Consider the following 20193-nt stretch of genomic DNA (forward strand, 5'->3'; position numbering starts at 1 on the left):
GAGCACTCGGGAGAGTGCAAAACCTCCGCCGCCAATACTGCTGGGTCACTCAAGTGAACCTTATATCTTATTCATTAAATATGATGTCAACAGTGCTGACAGTTATAGTTCTTTTCTCCAACATTTTTTTTTTTTGAGGGAGGGGGGATTGGAAATCACTTAAAACATGTAGAAATGCAAAAAAAAAAGAAATCTAAATTTTGTTGAAAAAAAGTTGCAAAAATTTTATTTTCTCCAACAATTTTTTTTTGAGGGGGGGGGGTTGGAAATCACTTAAAACATGTAGAAATGCAAAAAAAAAATTTCTCTAACAATTTTTTTTTTGGGGGGGGACCAAGTCCAAAATCTAATGGCATGATCCTTGGACCATACCTAACCCCTCCCCCCACCTACCAAGTTTCGTCGAAATCCGTCGAGGAGTTCTTCCGTAATACAAGAAAATTTAACATTTTCACGCTCACGCTGACGCTCACGCCGGGGGTATCGCTATAGCTCTCTGTTCTTCGAACAGGCAAGCTAAAAAGGCTTACCAGTAAAAAAAATTTAAAACATTTTTTAACAGCAGCAGCTGCTGTTTCCAATTTTGATTTGAAATATGACATCAATGATTGATGATTCATGATGATAATGATGATGATGAATCCAGTGAACTCCTCTGAAGAGGACGCAGGTAAGGGTGCTGACGAGTTGGGCACCAAAGGGGTTGCAGGTGAGGGTGCTGATGGTGTTGAGGTGGAGGAGCCGCAGTGAAAATAAATGCGTAACCGACAGCTGTTTGCTGAGTGCTGCAGGATTCTGTGTAGCTCCTTGTACGAGAGTAAAACATCATCCACCCCCTCTTGAAACGGAGACACCACCCCATAACCGAGTCGACATCTAGTACATGCCCCTTCTACTCGATGAGCTGCACGAGTTGAGCAGGAAAAGTTTCAGCTGCTTTGTGGTCCGCTGAGGCAAGCTCACCTGTGAGCTTCACATTGTAGAGACCGCACCGGTTCCTGAAGCAGTCAAACCATCCCCTGCTAGCTGGGACGGGACTGGGGCCACTCGTATGTGCATCACTCGTACGCGCATCACTAAGCGCATCACTCATACTGAATCACTCATGTTTGCAGCACCACTTGCACAAACTTGATGATCGTACATGCGCTTTTACTTTTCACGAATCAGAGGTCCATTTGAAGGCACGTTTTTCTCGGCACTTTCCTCCAACCACACATTCAATGCCTTCTCCATTGTTTCTATGTAAACACCCCTGACATGAGTAACCACTTTGGTGCTGGGTACTGTGCTAGCCACAACACTTTCACAAATCGCCTTCTCATTTTTCTTTCTGTAATGGACCATAATGCCTGCATGCAGAGGCCACGCTCTCACCTCTTGATAGCAGATCTAGTAGCTCCACTTTCTGGCTCAGGCTCATTACTTTTTCCTGCCTGTTGGGAGCAGACGCATCTCCTGCACAACTCGTGAACTTCGGACTCATGATTGAACAATGAGAGCAAAAAGTCCACAAGTACAAGAAATCACAGCAGGTCAAGGCAACGGGATGAACAATGAGCACAAAAAGCCCACAAGTACGAGAAATCACAGCAGGTCAAGGCAACAGGATGAACAATGAGCACAAAAAAATCCACAAGAGAGAGGAATCACAGCAGGTCAAGGCAACGGGATGAACAATGAGCACAAAAAGCCCACAAGTACGAGAAATCACAGCAGGTCAAGGCAACGGGATGAACAATGAGCACAAAAAATCCACAAGAGAGAGGAATCACAGAAGGTCAAGGAGGCACTACGAGAAGAAACAAATATCCAGGACACGCTGCACATAAGCAGCCGGACAAGGAGTTGTGAGCAGAAGGAAATGGGTGAGTCGTGTGAGCATTGTGGGGGATGTTGGTGGGGAATGGTTTATATGTGTGAAGAGCTGCTTTATGCGCAGCTGGCTGGAGGTGGTTCATGCGTGGCTCGAGGTGGTTCATGCGTGGCTGGAGGTGGTTTATGCATGGCTGGAGGTGCTTTATGAGTGTGTATAGCTGCTTTATGCATGGCTGGTGGGAGAAGATTTTGGAGCTGCTTTATGGGCACAAATGGTGGGAGAGGTTATGCGTTGCTGAAGGTGCTTTATGCATGGCTGGAGTGCTTTATGCATGGCTGGAGTGCTTTATGCATGGCTGGAGGTGCTTGATGCGTGGTTGAACGTGCTGTATGCGTGGCTGGTGGGAGATGGTTTTCAAGCTTTATGCACATGTCTGGTGGGACGTGGTTTATGCGTGTCTGGGGTGTTTTATGCGTGCCTGACGGTGCTTCATGCGTGCCTGGAGGTGCTTCCTGCATGTCTGGAGGTGCTTCATGCGTGCCTGGAGGTGCTTCATGAGTGCCTGGAGGTGCTTCATGCGTGCCTGGAGAGAATTTATGCATGCCTGAAGGTGATTTATGCGTGCCTGGAGGTGATTTATGCATGCCTGGAGGTGATTTATGCATGCCTGGAGGTGATTTATGCATGCCTGGAGGTGATTTATGCATGCCTGAAGGTGATTTATGCGTGCCTGGAGGTGATTTATGCGTGCCTGGAGGTGATTTATGCATGCCTGGAGGTGATTTATGCATGCCTGGAGGTGATTTATGTGTTCCTGGAGGTGCCTTATGCGGGCCTGGAGGAGATTTGTGTGCCTGGAGGTGGTTTAAGTATGAGAAGAGCTGCTTTATGCACGGCCAAAGGTGCGTTCCGCATGGCCGGAGGTGGTTCATGCATTGCTGGAGGTGGCTTATGTGTGGCTGAAGGTGATCTATGCGTGGCTGGGGGTGTTTTATGCATGGCCGGAAGTGGTTTATGAGTGTTGGGAGGTGGTTTATGCACGGCCAGAGGTGCATTCTGCATGGCCAGAGGTGGTTCATGCGTTGCTGGAAGTGGCTTATGCGTGGCTGGAGGTGGTCTACGTGTGGCGGGAGGTGGTCTACGCGTGTCGGGAGGTGCTTCACGCGTGGCGGGAGGTGCTTCACGCGTGGCCGGGGGTGCTTCACGCGTGGCCGGGGGTGCTTCACGCGTGGCCGGGGGTGCTTCACGCGTGGCCGGAGGTGCGTTACGCGTGGCCGGAGGTGCGTTCTCCATGGCCAGAGGTGGATCATGCGTTGCTGGAGTGGCTTATGTATGGCTGGAGGTGATCTATGCATGGTTGGAGGTGGTTTGTGTGTGGCTGGAGGTGGTTTGTGTGTGGCTGGAGGTGGTTTAGACATGGCTGGGGGTGGTTTGTGTGTGGCTGGAGGTGGTTTATGCGTGGCGGGGTGTGGTTTATGTGTGGCTGGGGGTGGTTTATGCATGGCTGGAGGTGGTCTATGCGTGGCTGGAGGTGGTTTACGCGTGGCTGAAGGTGGTTTATGCGTGGCGGGGGTGGTTTATGCACGGCCAGACGTGCGGTTCTGAATGGCAGGAGGTGGTTCATGTTTTGCTGGAGGTGGCTTATGCGTGGCTGGAGGGTATCTATGCGTGGCCGGGGGTGGTTTATGCGTGGCTGGAGGTTATCTATGCGTGGCCGGGGATGGTTTATGCGTGGCTGGAGGATATCTATGCATGGCCGGGGGTGGTTTATGCGTGGCCAGAGGTGGTTTATGCACGCGTCGAGCTGCATTATGCTGGCTGGTGGGAGATGGTTTTCGAGCTTTATGCGCATGGATGGCGAGATGGTTTATTCGTGTGTATAACTGCTTTTTACACGCAGCTGGTGGGAGATGATTTTTGAGCTGCTTTATGCACGCGGCTGGTGGGAGATCGTTTATGTGCCCACAAAAACCACAAACAGCTGAGGCACAGGGGCCACGAAAGTGGAAGCAGGTCACATTTTCTAAACCACGAATAAGCAGGGTCCACGAATGTCGAATCTGCGACCTTTGGGGTTTGGGCACAATATTCCTGTCAGAGTGCTTCAGTCATATAAGCATGGGTAAAAGAGTGATGGCACTCTTACAGTGATGGCACTTACTCAAGAAGGCAAAGAGTGGACACACAAAAGTATTGATACTATAAAATGACAGCTCTTGTTATTTAATGAAGTTGTTCGTTTCAAGCACATTTCTTAAGGCTGTTAATTTACAATAATAAACACATGTAAACAGGGACCTGCAGACCACATACTAACACAATAACAAACACATACACAAAAAAAAAAAAGACGCAAGCTGTTTTTTTATCAAATTTGGAGCCATGTCTGCGCAGTACATATTCAAGCTTAAATTGATTACTCGTCACAGTCGCTAAAAGCCTTCCACACGGTTTACAGCAATTTTGATGAAAAAATTTCTTGTTTTAAGAAATTTTGTACTCAAAAAAACGAAAATTAGGAAATTTCTGTATTTTCTCCTTTCATCTTTAAAGGCCAAAATCTCAGGTAAGACAAAAGATCAAAATTTTACAAATAATATGTGAAGATAAGACTGTTCTCTGTCACACACAAAACAAATCAAAACAATATTTAACTCGTGGGTGATACTGCAAAACTTTTGAAAAAAAACAAAAAACGAAATTCTCCTTTGTGGGTCCAGGGGTATGTTGCCACGGAAAATTTTGAAAAATTGATGTCAAAATATGCATTTTGGAGGTGAACTTGTCCATATTGTAACAAAAAAACTATGCAAATGAAAGTGATATTTGGGGAAGAATATTTTGCTTATTTCACCTGAACATTCAATGCTGGAGCCTGGTTGGTGTGAGCTTAACGGTTTGGGTGGGTGGCTGAAGATCTCAGAGTCTTGGGTTTGAGCCCCTCTTCTGATGTTGAATTAACATCAGGCTGGTTGACTTAGTCCATCATCCTGAGATCAGCAAAATGATTAACAGGGGACACTGCATCAGCATTGGCCAGCGGTCGGAGTCCATCCATTGGGACTATACTCTGGATGGCGCATCGGTGCTGCCGAAGCAGTCTCCTGGGGTATTGAGCACAATCCTGGATGGGTCGCCACTCCGACGCAGGACACTCAAAATGGCAGCCAGAAATAAACACATTACAACTGAAATAAACACGTGTATATACATATACATATATATATATATATATATATATATATATATATATATATATATATATTCTGGGTGAGCTTTCCCGTAAACTTGAATAAGGTTCTGATTGAGCATTTCTCTCTTGGCCATGGCTTTGCCAAGACATCTCACTGTAAGCTGGTCGATGGAAGAAAAAAAAAGTGACTCCACCTCCCTGAGAAGAGAAAGAAGAGGCTGCAACAGGAAAATACGTTGTCTATCTCCATATATAAAACTGAAATACAGTATATACATATATATTTATAAATATATATTATATTTATGTCGATATATTTATGTGTATATATTTTTATATATACATTTTTTTTTTAATTAATGGATTTTTTTTTTTATGTGTGAATATATATAATATATATTCACACATATATATATATATATATATATATATATATATATATATATATATATATATATATATAATATATAGCCTGGTGTTGGCGCAGTGGTTAGGGCAGCGGCTTGGGACCCAAAAGGTCCTGAGTTCAAGCCCCGTTGGGCCACTGAATTAATACACCAGGGGGTTGACTCAGCCTGTGATCCTTCCGAGGTCGGCGAAGTGAGTACCAGTGTACTGGGCCGGTGTATACCCCGGATAAAATAGGTGCACCATATCCCTGTGTCGTAAGAGTCGACCAAGGTTGCGTCAGGAAGGGCATCCGGCGTAAAACATGTGCCAAATCACTATGCGGATCATACGGATGATCCGCTGTGGCGACCCCTAATGGGAGCAGCCGAAAGAGGAAGAAGATATATAATATATATATATATATATATATATATATATATATATATATATATATACATACATACATACATATATATACACATATATACAAGCACCAACTGCCGATTCACTGACAGGAATACTGATTGGGGGAGAAAAAGAGGGGAGGGGTACAGGAGGGGAGACAGAGGAGGGAGGGAGGGAAGTGAGGAGGGAGGGAGAGTGATTTGGGGTGGGGAAGCTAAGGCAGCGTGAGGTGAGAGGAAGGGAAGGCAGATGTGCAGTGGAGCGTTAATTACGATTCATACAGTCTCAACAAAATGATCATAGAATAACAGTGAAGATGGAAACAAAAATAATGTCTGAAATCCATTTTCTACTGGTCATACCATACACACCGCCCGGACGCGTCCGGAGACAAACTCCCGTCCAGACATAAACACCACCCAGACACGTCCGGAGACAAATACCATCTGGACACATCTGGAGACAAACCCCACCCGAACACATCCAGAGACAAACACTACGCAGACATAACCACCCTCCAGACATAACCACTATCCGGATCCATCCAGAGAAGGGGGAGGGGAGAGTGAGAGAGGTGTTAGAGGAGGGTGTTGCACTGTATTGTGTGAGGGGGTCGAGCAAGGAAGCGGCAGAGAGAGAAAGGAGGGTGGGGGTAGGGGAGTTAGCAGAGAGAATGTCATGCTTTATGAACACGCACGCACGCACGCACGCACGCACGCACGCACGCACACACACACACACACGTTTTTGGCCAATATCGACAATTTTCCTGGAATCAGCAGATTGGAGTCTGTGTGATTACCGACTACAGTACGTGCTGTTTTCAACCGAAAATCCTGGAGTAGCTTTCACAGAAAAGCAACGTTGCATTTTAAACAAATGGTTCAAGAATATGTGCACAAACATTAATCTTTATAAACAGCTGTGTGTAATGGGTGGAAGAAAAATTTGGCTCTGTAATTTAGAAAACACTTTAATATGGCAAACGGATCGGAAATCAGGTGTTATCAAATACATTTTGCTTTAAAACTCACAAAGAGAAACATATAACCTTTGTAAAGCAGCCCTGATATTAAACCAATTGCTTTAGCTGATAAAGCCTCCATAAGATACGGGATGAAACTCTGCGACCATGGTGCCCGTAACGGGCATGGCATGTCAACACACCCATGGAGAGTCCCTACAGATCCAAATATACCCATACGTGTACCACGCCCATGTGCCCTGTATACGTACCTCGAGCTTGTAGTAACTGTCGACTGTACATCAAATTCGGGCCATGAGCTGTACCGCTTTCTACTCTGGGGCACTCGGCAAGTGGCTGAAGCACTCAAGCAAGCACTCCAAGAGAAAAACCTGGTTTGGCAAGCGATTACCAATTGCCATTGATAAACCCATGCACCCGGAAACGCTAAAGCAATGTCCGCAATGGACACAAGAACAATTTTTTTAGCGTCGGGACTGCCGCTAAGTTCAATTCTGGAGCTTAACTTTTGTAATTCGGCTTAATGTAAGAGATTCTCGAGGTTGTGGCATGTGCGTAAATGAAATAAAGCCACGAACACTGGCGTCTCTGGGCGTTTATAGGCATTGCAATGTACCCAACTATTCGTAGCTTTGATGACCAGGCATTCGATAATATGAGAGAGGAAAGTGAAAAGAAAAAAGCTTTATTGTTCAGACATCAATGCAGCCTGTTCCAAGTAGAGGCATGATTGAGCAGGCCAAAAAACATGGCGGCTTCAGACCCCAGCAAGGTAACCCAGGATACGCCTTAAGACCCCAGAGAGCGAGGTTGTCGAAGATGGTGCCTGATGAAGGATATAATTAAATATGGCCGTTAATTATCTTCAAAAGGGGTGTTTTAATTAACCCAAACACCCAATTTTCACTCTTGAACTTCCTTGGAGTTTTCTTAGTATGCATGCAAAGTTTCAGGCTGCTTGGTTTCATGGTTTTGGAGTTATGGAGGAGATGCATGCACACATGCGTGCACGCACACACACACGCACGCACGCACGCACACACTAGTATAGATATATACTTGGTTTTGGGGGTGAATTCTGCTTGTTGTGGCTTTTCACCGCCATACAGACAGTGTGACTCGTCTCAAGCTCACTCGGCCTCTATACGAGACGTTGGTCTCGCTACAAGTTGGTGGTGCTAATTGGCACAAGAAAAGACCGATTCTGTGCATCCAGTCTGCACAGCAGCACAGTATTTGGACGCAAGATACGGCAGGAGGCTTCTTCAAAAACCCAAATGGCAATACAGGCCTGCATGCACATGAGCAGAGAGAGAGAGAGAGAGAGAGAGAGAGAGAGAGAGAGAGAGAGAGAGAGAGAGAGAGTGTTCCCTGCCTTCTTCGTCGCTCTACCATCTTGGCTCGAGTTCTGCTCTTTATTTGCTGCACACTGCTCTCTACTGGAGAGTCTTGAATCCTGCACTGTGTCCTATGCCATGCCAGATCATGCCCTTTACAATGGACCATCGGTTCTCAACTTGACATGCAGTGCAGTCAGGGACGACATGTGTAATGAGTGGGACATCAGAGTGGAGATTGGTTCAAGCACCGGTTGTTCGTTGACATGTGATTAACCAAAATTATAAAATATACATACTAAAAGACTCGTAGCACTTGGTTGCACACGATAATGCTCAAGATCGCTCCCCAACTCAGTCATTTTTCAACTCAAATGCACGATTTAATTACACATCTTCCATAATTGGCTGTTGTTTAGGTTCAGGCTCAGGTTAACTAACAGGTTGGTTTGTCAAAACCTCACTTGGAATCTAAAGCCCATCAATGTTTTACACATCATTCAATTGTTGCATATATAAAGTTACTCCACAGGTTTCTGGCACAACCTACCTTGTGAGTGTGAGTGAGGGAGTGCATTGGAAGCAGATGGAGAGGCCTGAAGGATGTTGGGTGAGTGCATACGGCCTTGAGAGCTGGAGACGTAGGGAGAGGAAACCATCTGCGTTCGAGAGGAAATTCCTAAAAACAGGCAAAAGAGTAAACAAAGGCATAAACAGTAAACAGAATGACAAAAAAAATTACATAACAACAAAGTAGGGGTAGCCATGTAATGAAAACACTGGGCAGCATCTCTGAGGTTGTAAGAAGCTATCCAGCTGGAGGCAGCGGGAAAAAGATTTCTGGGAAAAAAAAAAGTGCAATCCCACCCCCCACCCACTCAAACTGGCATCCTTCCGAGGACAGCAAAATGAGTTCCAGCTTTCTGGGAATATTTGGCCATTTGAGTATCCTGCGTCAGAGTGGCGACCCATCCAGGATTGTACCCAACAGTCCAGGAGACTGCTTCGGCAGCACAAACGCTCTGAACAGAGTATGGTCCCAATGATGGATGGATTCAGATCTGGCCTATCATTGGGATGCTCTTGCATATCGCCAATATGGGGTGCACTAAAGTTGAATGTCGAGGTTCTGCAGCAATGTGGCTGCTTCAGGAGTGAGTTGGTGCAGGGCTAAAAGTCCTCCTGACAGCTTCCGCAAGGGGCAGTGAGACATGATGTGCTCCATCGTCTGGAATCCTCCGCAGTCACAGAGTACATCCGCCACATCCATCAGTGGAGGGTGCTCCACAACGGCCCTGTCCAGCGCGGAGCCTTTGGAGGGCTGTCCATCGCCTACATGGGAGTGCGAAACCGGGTGAAGCAATGGTTGGATCATGTACATGTTTATCAGAAGCTGTGGCATCCCCCAACTGGCCCTCCACAAGTTGGCTTCCCTTTGATGGGCTCAGGTAAAGAGCTGGTGCAGTTTCATGGTGGTTTTCAGAACTTGAGGTGGCAGCGCAGATGTTCAACTAGAAAGCACTGCACTGGAATTTCGGTAGTCAAATGCGCCTGAAGTAGCTTGACGATAGCACATCCCATCGGATGACTGGTGGAGCAATGTTTGAGAGGATCGGGAGCCACTCAGTTGTTGTTGACTTAAGAGTTCTAGGCAGTGTTCTCATCGCAGCGTTTAACTGAACATCGATAGCCTTCGTATGGGCACTCGCTGACAAGACTGGCACGCAATATAGGTATACCTCGATTTACATCAAGGATGTGTTCTTCAAAACTGACTTAAATCCCAATCTTTTTTTCCATAAGTAATACAGCAATAGAATAAGGCTGCATGGGAGATGGGGAAGGGGACGTTGCAATTTTCACAGACGATGTTACATTTTTGGCTTAAACAGAGATAATTTAAACACGAAGTCAAACATATTTCGAGTGTGAAAAATTGCAATGAAATCATTTTATTAAAGTGCAATGCAGTAAAATACTGAATAAAATAAGCTGTGGTGGTAGTAGAGAAAAGGGGAGAGAGTGAGAGTGAGAGTGCGTTATGATCAGATGAAGAAGGATGGAAGGCAGGAAGAAGTTCATCACATGGCATTCGCAATGTATGATGGTGTATGATGAATCGACTCAGAGGCGTCCGAGTTCTATTGAGGTCCTCAATCCATAAGGCCAGCATACGTTCCATATTTTCCATGCAAGAGCTCCTTTGCTTCGTAATTAACTTGGATGTTAATGGCGAGGCATGTTTCGCACTTTCACGAATTTGTTCTGCACTTTTATAAATTGTACATCATTTATTGCATTATTGCAAACCTAAGTGCCGACCAACACTGACAGCACGATCACCACTCGCCATTCTGTGTACAACATCCAATTTAACCTCCAAATTTACAGTTTTGCACACTTTCTTAGCCACAGGCTCACTCTTATCACCACTAGTACACTTATAACTCATGATGAAGATTTTGGAAGTGCACTATGTCTGAACAGTGCAAATGCAAAATAGAGTACAGTACACTTTACACAGAAGTTATGTCATTCAAGTCCAGTCAATTGAATTTGAATTTAAATGAATTGAATTGCCAGTGGAAGAAAAAATTCCATGTTTTATGTGAACAAGAATAAAGAATGTCAATACAGTATGAACAATAGCCATGGCGATGTAGTGTTCGACTGCAGTGCCGTCTAATCAGTCTAAATTTAAATTCCATACTAAAATATTACATACAAGACAACAGGTACAGGTGCAACCCGGCAAGGGCATGAGGCACAAATTGCAGAAATGTTCTTGCCTTTGTGCTATCAGAAATATGCAATCCAGGAAGCTTGCCTTTGCCAGCATGCACACAGGCACGGCACAGCCACGCCCGGTTTGTCGTTGAGACGTCGTCAAAAGTGTGACAGAGGTTAAATAAAATTGGTGAGTAAAATGTTATTATCATTACGCAAAGATTTGACAATATATGATAATTTTGAGCTTCCAATACAATATTTCCCCTTTTCAAACTGGCAACACTGTACAAAGGCTTCTGGCCCACACACAGCTCCATGGTTTGCCATGTCGTCGTTGAAGTGTGATGCAGCAGCACTGTACAAAACCTCCACCGCACTTCAATGCAAACACAAGAAATGGCAAGCCATATGTGGCTGTGTGTGTGCCTGCGCGCTTCATAATGTTAAAGATCTCAACGTCTCGGCGAAAGACTGGGCGATTCAGGAAAATTGGCAATGGAAAAAGCCAAAGCGCATTGCTTGAACGACGTAACTTCAATGTAAAGCGACGTAATTCAAAGCCTGGGACATATTGATGGACGACGCAACTTCAAATCAACGTAAATGGGGGCAACGTAAATCGAGGTATACCTGTACTCTGCAGTCGAGTATACAAGGGTGAGAGTTGCCGTGCGTAAGGTGTAAGTGCCGGCTCCCCATGTCATTCCGGACGAGGTTTACCCATGCCCTGACCTCCTTGCATGTTTGCAGGTGTTCTTTGTTGGTCAGGGTAACCCCAAGGTATTTGGGATAACGAACATTTTCAACTTTCATACAGCAGAATGTCACATCTACCTCTGCATTTGCTGTGCAGTTATCAAGATGGTGGGTGCAGATGGCCGTTTAGTTTGGGTTTGGACAGAGCTTCCGTTTGTGCAAGTACTCCTCCAGAATGCTCATATCTCTGGTGAGTTGGTCCCCAACAGATGTTAGGTCGGGTCCCTGCACTACTCAAGTGATGAATCAGCAGAGGGGATTTTGAAGGAGGTCGTCGTCGGTAGGTCGCTGACAGGTTAAAAAAGACAGGGACAAGGAAGGATCCTTGACGGAAGCCATTGTTTAGGGTTTGAATACTGCTGATCAGTGGGATACAGAACGTAAAATGTTCACCCTGGCAGAGGTATGCGCTCTCCCAAGTGCCATTCTAGTTTCTTCTGCTTCTGGTTCTACATCCCCATCCCCCTTTTCTCCAAACTGAATCGACATTAAATATACACATTTCTTTTAAAAGCATTTCGAAGCAATTTAAAAATGCATTTCAACTCGTGTCTCTCCTTCGGAAATGCAACGTGTTTTCCTTCTGCATGACAATACAAGTCTTTTTTTTCTTCACAAGGATTATTTTTCAGAGCTCTTTGTCACCTTGGAGCTAAGTCCACCAACCCTCTCCCCGCACGACAGCGCCACATTTCTCCGTGCCTTCAACAAGCTATCTTATCTCCCATTCCATGATCTTCATCTACTTTTGTCAAAGTTGGGAATTTGGAATCAGAATAAGAATCCACAAGCACAACACCCCACCCCTCATAGCTTTGTGTCCCCCCCCCCCACACCCTTTCTGCATCCCTCCTCACCCTACCCTCTCAAACCTTACCTCGCACGCCACACAATCAAACCTCCACCTGCACCCCACATACTCAAACTAAAACCCTCCCCCGCACCCCTCACACTCAGACCTTTCCGTAAAGCCACCCCCCATCCCAAAGCCTCACCTTGCCCCCGCAAAGCCTCCTCCTCAATCCTGCACCCTCTCAACACCTCCTCCTCACTCTTCCCACCCCTCCCCCCCAATCTCTAACATCCAAGGTCTTCGCTCCAACATGCAAATCTCTCAATCCAGGCTGCTGCCGATAAACCAGGCATCATTTGTTTAACAGAATCCTCTTCCTCCCACAGGACGTCCCTGACTCTTCAGTCTCTCTCCACAGTTATTGTTTCCTCCAATTTCATAAGCCTGAACTACACCCTGGCGATGGAGTTGCACTTTTTTATTATTTGTATACATCGTCGAGGCTCATGGAAGGTGAGTGCAGTAAACGGATCAGAACGTAACAGACAAAAATAGGACGCCAAACATTCTTGCATGAGGTGGACAATATGGATACAGAAGCAAACTCCAAGGAGGAAAAACTGCAAAATTGGAAGGAGGAGGGATTTGAGTGGAGTTAACGAGGGTAGAAAAGATCATGGTTTAGGATTGGGGACAATCTGAGATGGCGGTGAACAGCTGTCTTGAAGACATGGAGGGAAGAATGAGATGAGGATGTGGAAGTTGATTCCCCAGGTGGGAAAAAAAAAGAAGAACAAATGAGTGGAGGTAGGCAGTGATCCTAGATTTAGGTAGTTTCACCAGAAGGGGATTGATGGTAGACTGTGGGAGCCTGCAGAAACCTGGACATTCACATAAATAACTCAATTTCTCACTACCCTTATACTGACCTTACACCTCACAACCCCCAGGAGTACCTCTGGCTGCGACTTCCCCTCCGCCCCCACCTCATGTTTGTCTGTGTGTAGTACCATCTTCCAAACAGTGACGACTCTATCTACATCTCACTCTCAGCAAACATGGGTCATGATTTAATTTCCTCACTTGTGGCAATTTCAATTTTGGCTGGATGTTGGTACCTCTCTCACCAGCCATGGGACTTCAGCAAATAACTTCTGTGACTCCATGGGACTGGCTCAATTTGTGAACTTTCCAACTCAGATTTCTCCGAATGGCAAATCTACCCCCCTGGATTTGGAGATAACAATTCTCCATGCAAAGGTCTCCTGCTCTTTTTCTGCTCCAATTGGTTAATCTGATCATATGTGTGAAAGATAACATCTCTGGCTATTTTCAGATAGCTGCTTCAGAGCCAGCAAGTCTGACAGTTCATTCAGGCTGATTGGCAGGAATGCAAGCTGCCACCTCACTTTACGACTGATCTCCTACATGTCACCTTTGATATCAACTCAGCCGAAGAATTCTTCCACAAAAACCTGCTCTTTCTCTCTCTCATGTACAGATTCATCCCATCTCGTCTTCAGTTGTCATACACTTCCTCTGGCCCATGGAACACTGAATCCTGTGGTGAGGCAGTAGCCCTGTAACAACTTATCATCTCTTCCTGGAAATCTGACCAAAGACAACCTCAAAGCGTTCCACAATGCCAAAAACAAGTGCAAGTCCACCCTCAGATAGCCAGAAAACATCTGACCAGCCTAAAGATTGAACTGAAAAACTCATCTCCCTCCTCTAAATCCTGGCAGCACCTTTTTAAGTGTGTCTGATGTATGCTCCTCTTCCATCCCTTCCCTGACTTCAAATGGCACCACAGCAAACTCCGCTCTTGAGAAGCCTCAATTATGTTTGCTTCCAAATCATGTCAGGTCAGGTATGGGAGCATGTGCTGGAGCAGCGTGTCGCTCCGTCCACTTTCCACTGGTACTCAAGGGGCCTCCGTCTGGCCATCCCCCAGTCATATGGCTATCCCATCCCCATCTCCTTGAGATGCTGATCAACCTGCTGCAATGACGAGGCACGTGGACGGCCCGTTGGCCTCCTCCACTCACGAGGCTCCCTCGCTGAGGGAATCTGGTGAGCAAGATCAGCATCAGGTAAACGAGCCGCATGACCGTACAGCCGCAGCTGATGCTTACGGACTATGCAGGTAACAAATCTCATCTGAGTCTCTCTCAGCAACCACTCGTTGAACACGAAATATGACCAGTGATAGCCAAGGATTCTCCGAAGAGACCTGGTACCAAAGGAATGAAGTCTCAATCTCAGACTCCTGGTCAGAGTCCAAGTCACACATCCGTAGAGCAAGACTGGAAGCACCAAACACCTGAAGACTCGGACTTTCGGCCTCCTGCACAGGTAGTGAAACAGTGCACACCCCATGATCCAGTGAATTCACGATTCCCCAGGCCCGACCAAGACATACATTGACCAACCCTCTCCAGCACAGTGTAGCATTCCTTGGTTGGATTGCGGTAGTGCGTGTCGGGGTTGTGCTGAGGTGTCATTCACCAGACGGCGGTCTCCTTGGGTTAACCTGAGGCAGTCCCTTCAGGTGGGTGCCTGGAATGTCCTATCCCTAAGGTCACAACCAGCAGAGACATGAAGATCACTGCCAAGGAAAGTGAATCTCTCCGTGACTTCAACATCCTCACCACAACCAGGTACAGACTAGATAGCAGCATCTGAGATGTCATTGAACGCCTGGATCTTCGTTTTGAAATCAAGCTCAGAGATCTTGACATTCCCAAATGATGCACCGCAGCTTGATCTCTCCGACATCCTCTCCTGAATCTAGTCCATAAAAGCGCTGAAAAGTATGGGGGCAAGTACACACCCCTGATGAACTCCAGTAAAACTGAAAATAAGTCTGAGATGGCAACACCACATCTCACAGCACTCTCAGTCCCAGAGTATAGGTCAGACATCAGATTTATCAGTTTTGGTGGCACCCCCCGAAGACCAAGAATCCTCCAGAGGGCATCCCGATTCACCGAATCAAATGCTTTGCAGAGATCTACGTGGGCTGCAAGCAGCACCTGCTGAAACTCTCGCCTGCATTCGATGAGGACCCGAAAAGCAAGGATACGGTCAATCGTTGACCTCTTTGGTATGAAGCCTGACTGCTCTGGTGCTGGTGCTCAAGCAGATGGTGGCAAACACTATCAAGAATTATCCAAGCAAAGACCTTACCCGGCAATGAGCAGCATCACCCCTCGGTACACGTTTCAGTCCTGGCAATCGCCCACCACCGTCCGCTCTCAATGCAGTACACCGAGGGACAGGCTTGGAGGAACGCAATGCGCGAATTCCTCTGCAGGCAGGATGAGAATCACTTAACCACAGGTGATGCTCTACCCCCTCACAGATTACTCGCACATAGGCCTCCTTGAGCACCCTCAGTGGATGTAGATTTATGCCTCAACTCCATGAACAGCTCAGCTATGCCATTAAGCTAAGCCCTGCGACTCTGGTCAATGGTATCCAGCATCCCTTCAGAGACAAAATTCCTCTTCGCCCTACGTTGAGTTCCAAGACATCCACCGGCAACATCAAGGACGGTGGTCTTGAAGGCACTCCACAACTCTTCAGGGTCCCCCACAGCACCCAGACCCCCCAAATCCCCACTCAGCCTGTTTGCAAACTCGTCAGCTACCCTCTCCTCCTTGAACTTGCCACCATCCAGTCTCGGCTGGGATGGTACCATTCTCCCGGATTTACGCTGCAACTTCAGAGTAGCTGCAGGAAGCCTGTGGTCGATATTGAGAAACTGAGCACTCCCGTCGACCCTGCAGTTCTGTATCATCCTCCAGCGACCATCAACGAGCACATGGTCAATCCCCTTGGCCACAACACAAGCAATGGAATACTTAGTCCAGTGATGAGCCTGTGGGCACTGAAACCATAAACCAGCCACCCTAAGTCTACAACCTCTTGCAATGTCAAGGAACTTGGTGCTATTCTGGTTCACAGTTCCAGACCCATGGAGACCAACACATGTCTCATAACCATCCCTATCTAAGGGATGGACGAAGTATTTCATCCCATCAGTTCCAGTCGTTGCAATGAAATCCGCCAAGACAAGAAGAGTATCTCGCCTGGAGCATTGATCAACCACAGACTCGAGCGTGGCATAGAATGCACCCTTCACGGTGAGATCACTTGCCTCAGTCGGAGCATATACAGAGACCAGGGAAACGACACCGATGGAGTAACAAATCCTTAATCTCATAATACGCTTGCTGACAAGTGGTATCTCAATTATCATTGGAGTCAGCTTATTGGACACAGCAACAGCAACTCCTTGGGCATGGCAACCATCAGAGCGACCAGACCAACAATAGATGTAACCACCTGCCATGATCTCACCACTATCCGGTCTCTAAACCACAGAGAGTGCTGCAACACTGATGTTCAAATGCTTGAGCTCAGATGATAACAGAGACAGGTGATCATCCTCTCTTAGGGATAGGACATTGCAGGCACCTACATGAAGGGACTTCCTCAGGTTAACCCAAGGAGACCGCCGTCTAGTGAACGACACCTCAGCACAACCCAGACACACACTACCGCAATCCAACCCAGGAAGATTACACCGTGTTTTTCCTCCTATCATCAAAGAGTGGGGGTCCCGAAGACTTTGCTCCAATCCTGTCATCCGGTGAGCTGCCCTACGAAAGAAAGCTGCACAGAAAGTACTTCCTCCTCAGGGTTTTTTGTTTTCTTTGCATTTTTGGTATGTTTTGAAGAGTGAAGGGTTTTACGGTGGCCGGAGTGCAAATCCTGCAACCACCCATCCATCCATCCATTGAGACCAGACTGTGTGTCGAGCGTTGGTGCTGCCTAAGCAGTCTCCTTGGCTATTGGGTACAATCCTGGACAGGTCGCCACTCCGACACAGGATACATGCTGGCACTTATTTTGCCGACCTCGGAAGGATGACAGGCCGAGTTAACCCCACCTGGTATTAATTCAACAGTCGGGGGGGATTTGAACTCAGGGTCCTAGGATCCCAAGCCCACCACCCTATCCATTAAGCCAACACCAGGCATGCAAATCCTGCCACCAACCTCCTAATAAAAAGTAACCCAACTGCAGGAGGACGTCCACAGACACAGTTGGGCACTAGAAATGGATAGCCATTGGCTCACAAGGAGCTCCTCCGCCCTTGGACAGGTTTTGTTTTTAATCTGCCCCTTGACACCCTCCTCACCAGAAAACCTGGTGGGGGAGACAGTTTACTCACCGACAAACCGACCCTGAAACAGGTAAGTGCAGGTTTACATGGTACCTGTAGCAAGCCACAGATCTATTATGGCTTGACCTGACTTCCAAATATCAGGTTCCCCAACCCCTCACTCTTTGTATCCACCGTACCCAGTCAGACGCAACTGGGCTCTATCTTTTGCACCTCATAATGTGAAGAGGATTCTTTCAACCCTCAGATCTGATTAAGCAACTGGTCAGGACAGCATCAGCTCACACATCCTAAAAACCTGCTCTGCTGCTCTTGCACATCCTCTATCGGCTCTTTTCACCCTGTCATTTGCCTTCGTTCATCTTCCATCTGCTTGGAAATCAGCCAGCAGCACTGCATTGCAAAAAGGTGCAAACACTAATGCCCCTAAGTACAGACCCATCAGCCTACTTCCAATCATGAGCAAGGTCAGGGAATCCAGCATCACCGTTCACATCAAATCCTTACTTTTCTCCAATAGACTGATCTCAGATCATCAATTCGTATTCGTATTCATGTCTCTCGAGGTCAGACATGAGATTAGGCTCAAGACAGAGCTCACACGCTTGACATAGATCCAGTATTCGATTGTTGCCATCTTGTTCACCTCATGTGTCTCACATAACCCTCATTCTTCCCCACATCTATTATTAACCCCCAGTTGAACTTAGTCCGATATAGGGGCTTATAGATTTGGTCTCAATGTTCATGTCCGTGCGTGCTTGCGTCTGCAACCATATTTCGGACACGTGTGGACCAATTTTATTCCTACTTGGCACAGAGACAACATATGAAGGCTCACGTATGCAAATCATTTTGTTTTGTGATGCGATTAAAGATGGCTGACAGGTGGCCATTTTAGTTCTAAAAACAAACCCGGTGTCAAGCATGTCCTCAACCATTTCTCAGACGTGCTGTTACTCATGGCATACTCATGCATCTCACTTTATTTTGCGATCGGATTAAAGATGGCCAACTGGTGGACTGGTGGCCATTTTAGTTGTACATAAATATGGGCTTGCCCTTTAACTCCATGCAGCAAAATTACTAGAACAACGGGGGCTCTGACATTTTATGTGTTTTTTGCTCGTTTCTCCAATTCTACCTCTATGTTGTCCCGCATCCCAACTCTCTTTCTACTGTTCTTTTTGTTCGCTTACGTCATGATTAGTTCTATACTCCAAGTCAGTGATCTTCAAGATTGTTTGGGGGGGCGGGGCACTTTTGCCAACAAGACATCAGTGTGAAAGCCGCCACACCACCTGCAGGACTCCATAATGGCTGCTATTAGGCCCTGCCTCATAGTCTTCTTCGTTGTGGTTTACTGGGCTACAAGCGTAATCATTGTATACTGCAACCATATTCTGATGCAGTTATGTTACTTTTATGCTTCACATTTGAACACTCACTTGAAAGCATTGGGTCAATTTGATAGCATTTATGGTGGATTATGATGGGGCGTTTTCACATTTGTGTATTATCGGCTGCACGTCAGGGGCCGCATTTTAGGCCACCAGGGGCCGCCAGCGGCTCATGGGCCGTGAAATATAGAACAGGGCTCGAGGTCCTTCACAAGCCTCAACATTGTATACAAAAATAATAATAAAATAGACCACTGATGGTGATTTTTTTTTTAATCCTCAAAATAGATCAACTTAACCAATTAAGAGATAAAGATTTATTTCGCACTGAAAAAAAAAATTAACCCTAAATTCCAACTGAACCACTTAAACCCTCCCTTTAATGTGTGCACCTCACACCATGTTGGAGAGGGAAGAATTCACAAAATATTCCAGTCCCAACTTTAGATACTCAGACAATGTGAAAACTTCAGATACTCTAGACTCAGACAATGTGAAAAGTCCAATGAAGTAGATGAAGTTGCATCATTCTTTCAAAGCTTCGCTGTGTAGCAGATGGAACAAATCGATTGAAAAAAAAGAACAAAGGCAATTAAACAAAGGCCAGAGAGAAGACGCGCAGAATAAGGTCACCTGATGATATTGATTTGCACAGAACCAAAGGGAAGGGGAGGATAACAAATGATGCTTGCTCAGATCGATTGTGGCAGGATAGCTTGTTCAAAGCCGCACAAAGGCAACGTCCTTAAACTACGTGTGCAACGCCTGATACCGAAAGAGGACAAAAAACTCCTACCTCGTCGGAGAATCCGATCAAACCACTATGCAGGAGATTCTCCCCAGGTGATATGTTCCAGCACCGATAGCGCTGCACAGCAAAAACAAAGAGCACAATCCAAGTGTGTCCAGGCCTTCCAAGCCTAAAATGCACGTTTAGGCCTGATCAATGACTAGCCACGTGATCGATCCTCCGTGCCTTCTTCAAAGTTCAATCAACTCGCCAAGTACGCGAAACAGACCTCTTTGGTCAACAACAGACATCGAGAAAAAGGCGATGCTGCACAGGCTCCATTGTGTGCATCACATGGAGGCATACTTCTCATTGCTGGTGGCCGATACTCAACCAACTTCTTTGTCCTCTTCAGCTTTGATCCTCCTTCAACGGACCAATCATCTCACCTCAACAACAAG

At 46.4% G+C, this 20193-nt stretch overlaps 1 protein-coding gene across 8 annotated transcripts in view; it reads right to left on the reverse strand.

The window, feature by feature from the left end:
- LOC147016270 (nipped-B-like protein) overlaps positions 1–20193 on the reverse strand; it is a 110035-nt gene that overhangs the window by 44047 nt on the left and 45795 nt on the right. For 5 of the 8 annotated variants that reach the window (XM_085844845.1, XM_085844851.1, XM_085844852.1 and 2 more), the window contains exon 5: positions 8680–8808. In XM_085844845.1, coding sequence (XP_085700971.1) covers positions 8680–8808 — 129 coding nt within the window. Of the gene's footprint in view, positions 1–4026; positions 5211–5915; positions 7619–8679; positions 8809–12698; positions 19871–20193 lie in introns of those variants that run through there. The other 3 variants (XM_085844848.1, XM_085844846.1, XM_085844844.1) reach the window with 3 other exon arrangements.

Source organism: Eptatretus burgeri, chromosome 11 (assembly GCF_056783735.1).
Source record: "Eptatretus burgeri isolate ZD-2024b chromosome 11, Ebu_testis_v1, whole genome shotgun sequence".
NCBI classification, from domain to species: domain Eukaryota; kingdom Metazoa; phylum Chordata; class Myxini; order Myxiniformes; family Myxinidae; genus Eptatretus; species Eptatretus burgeri.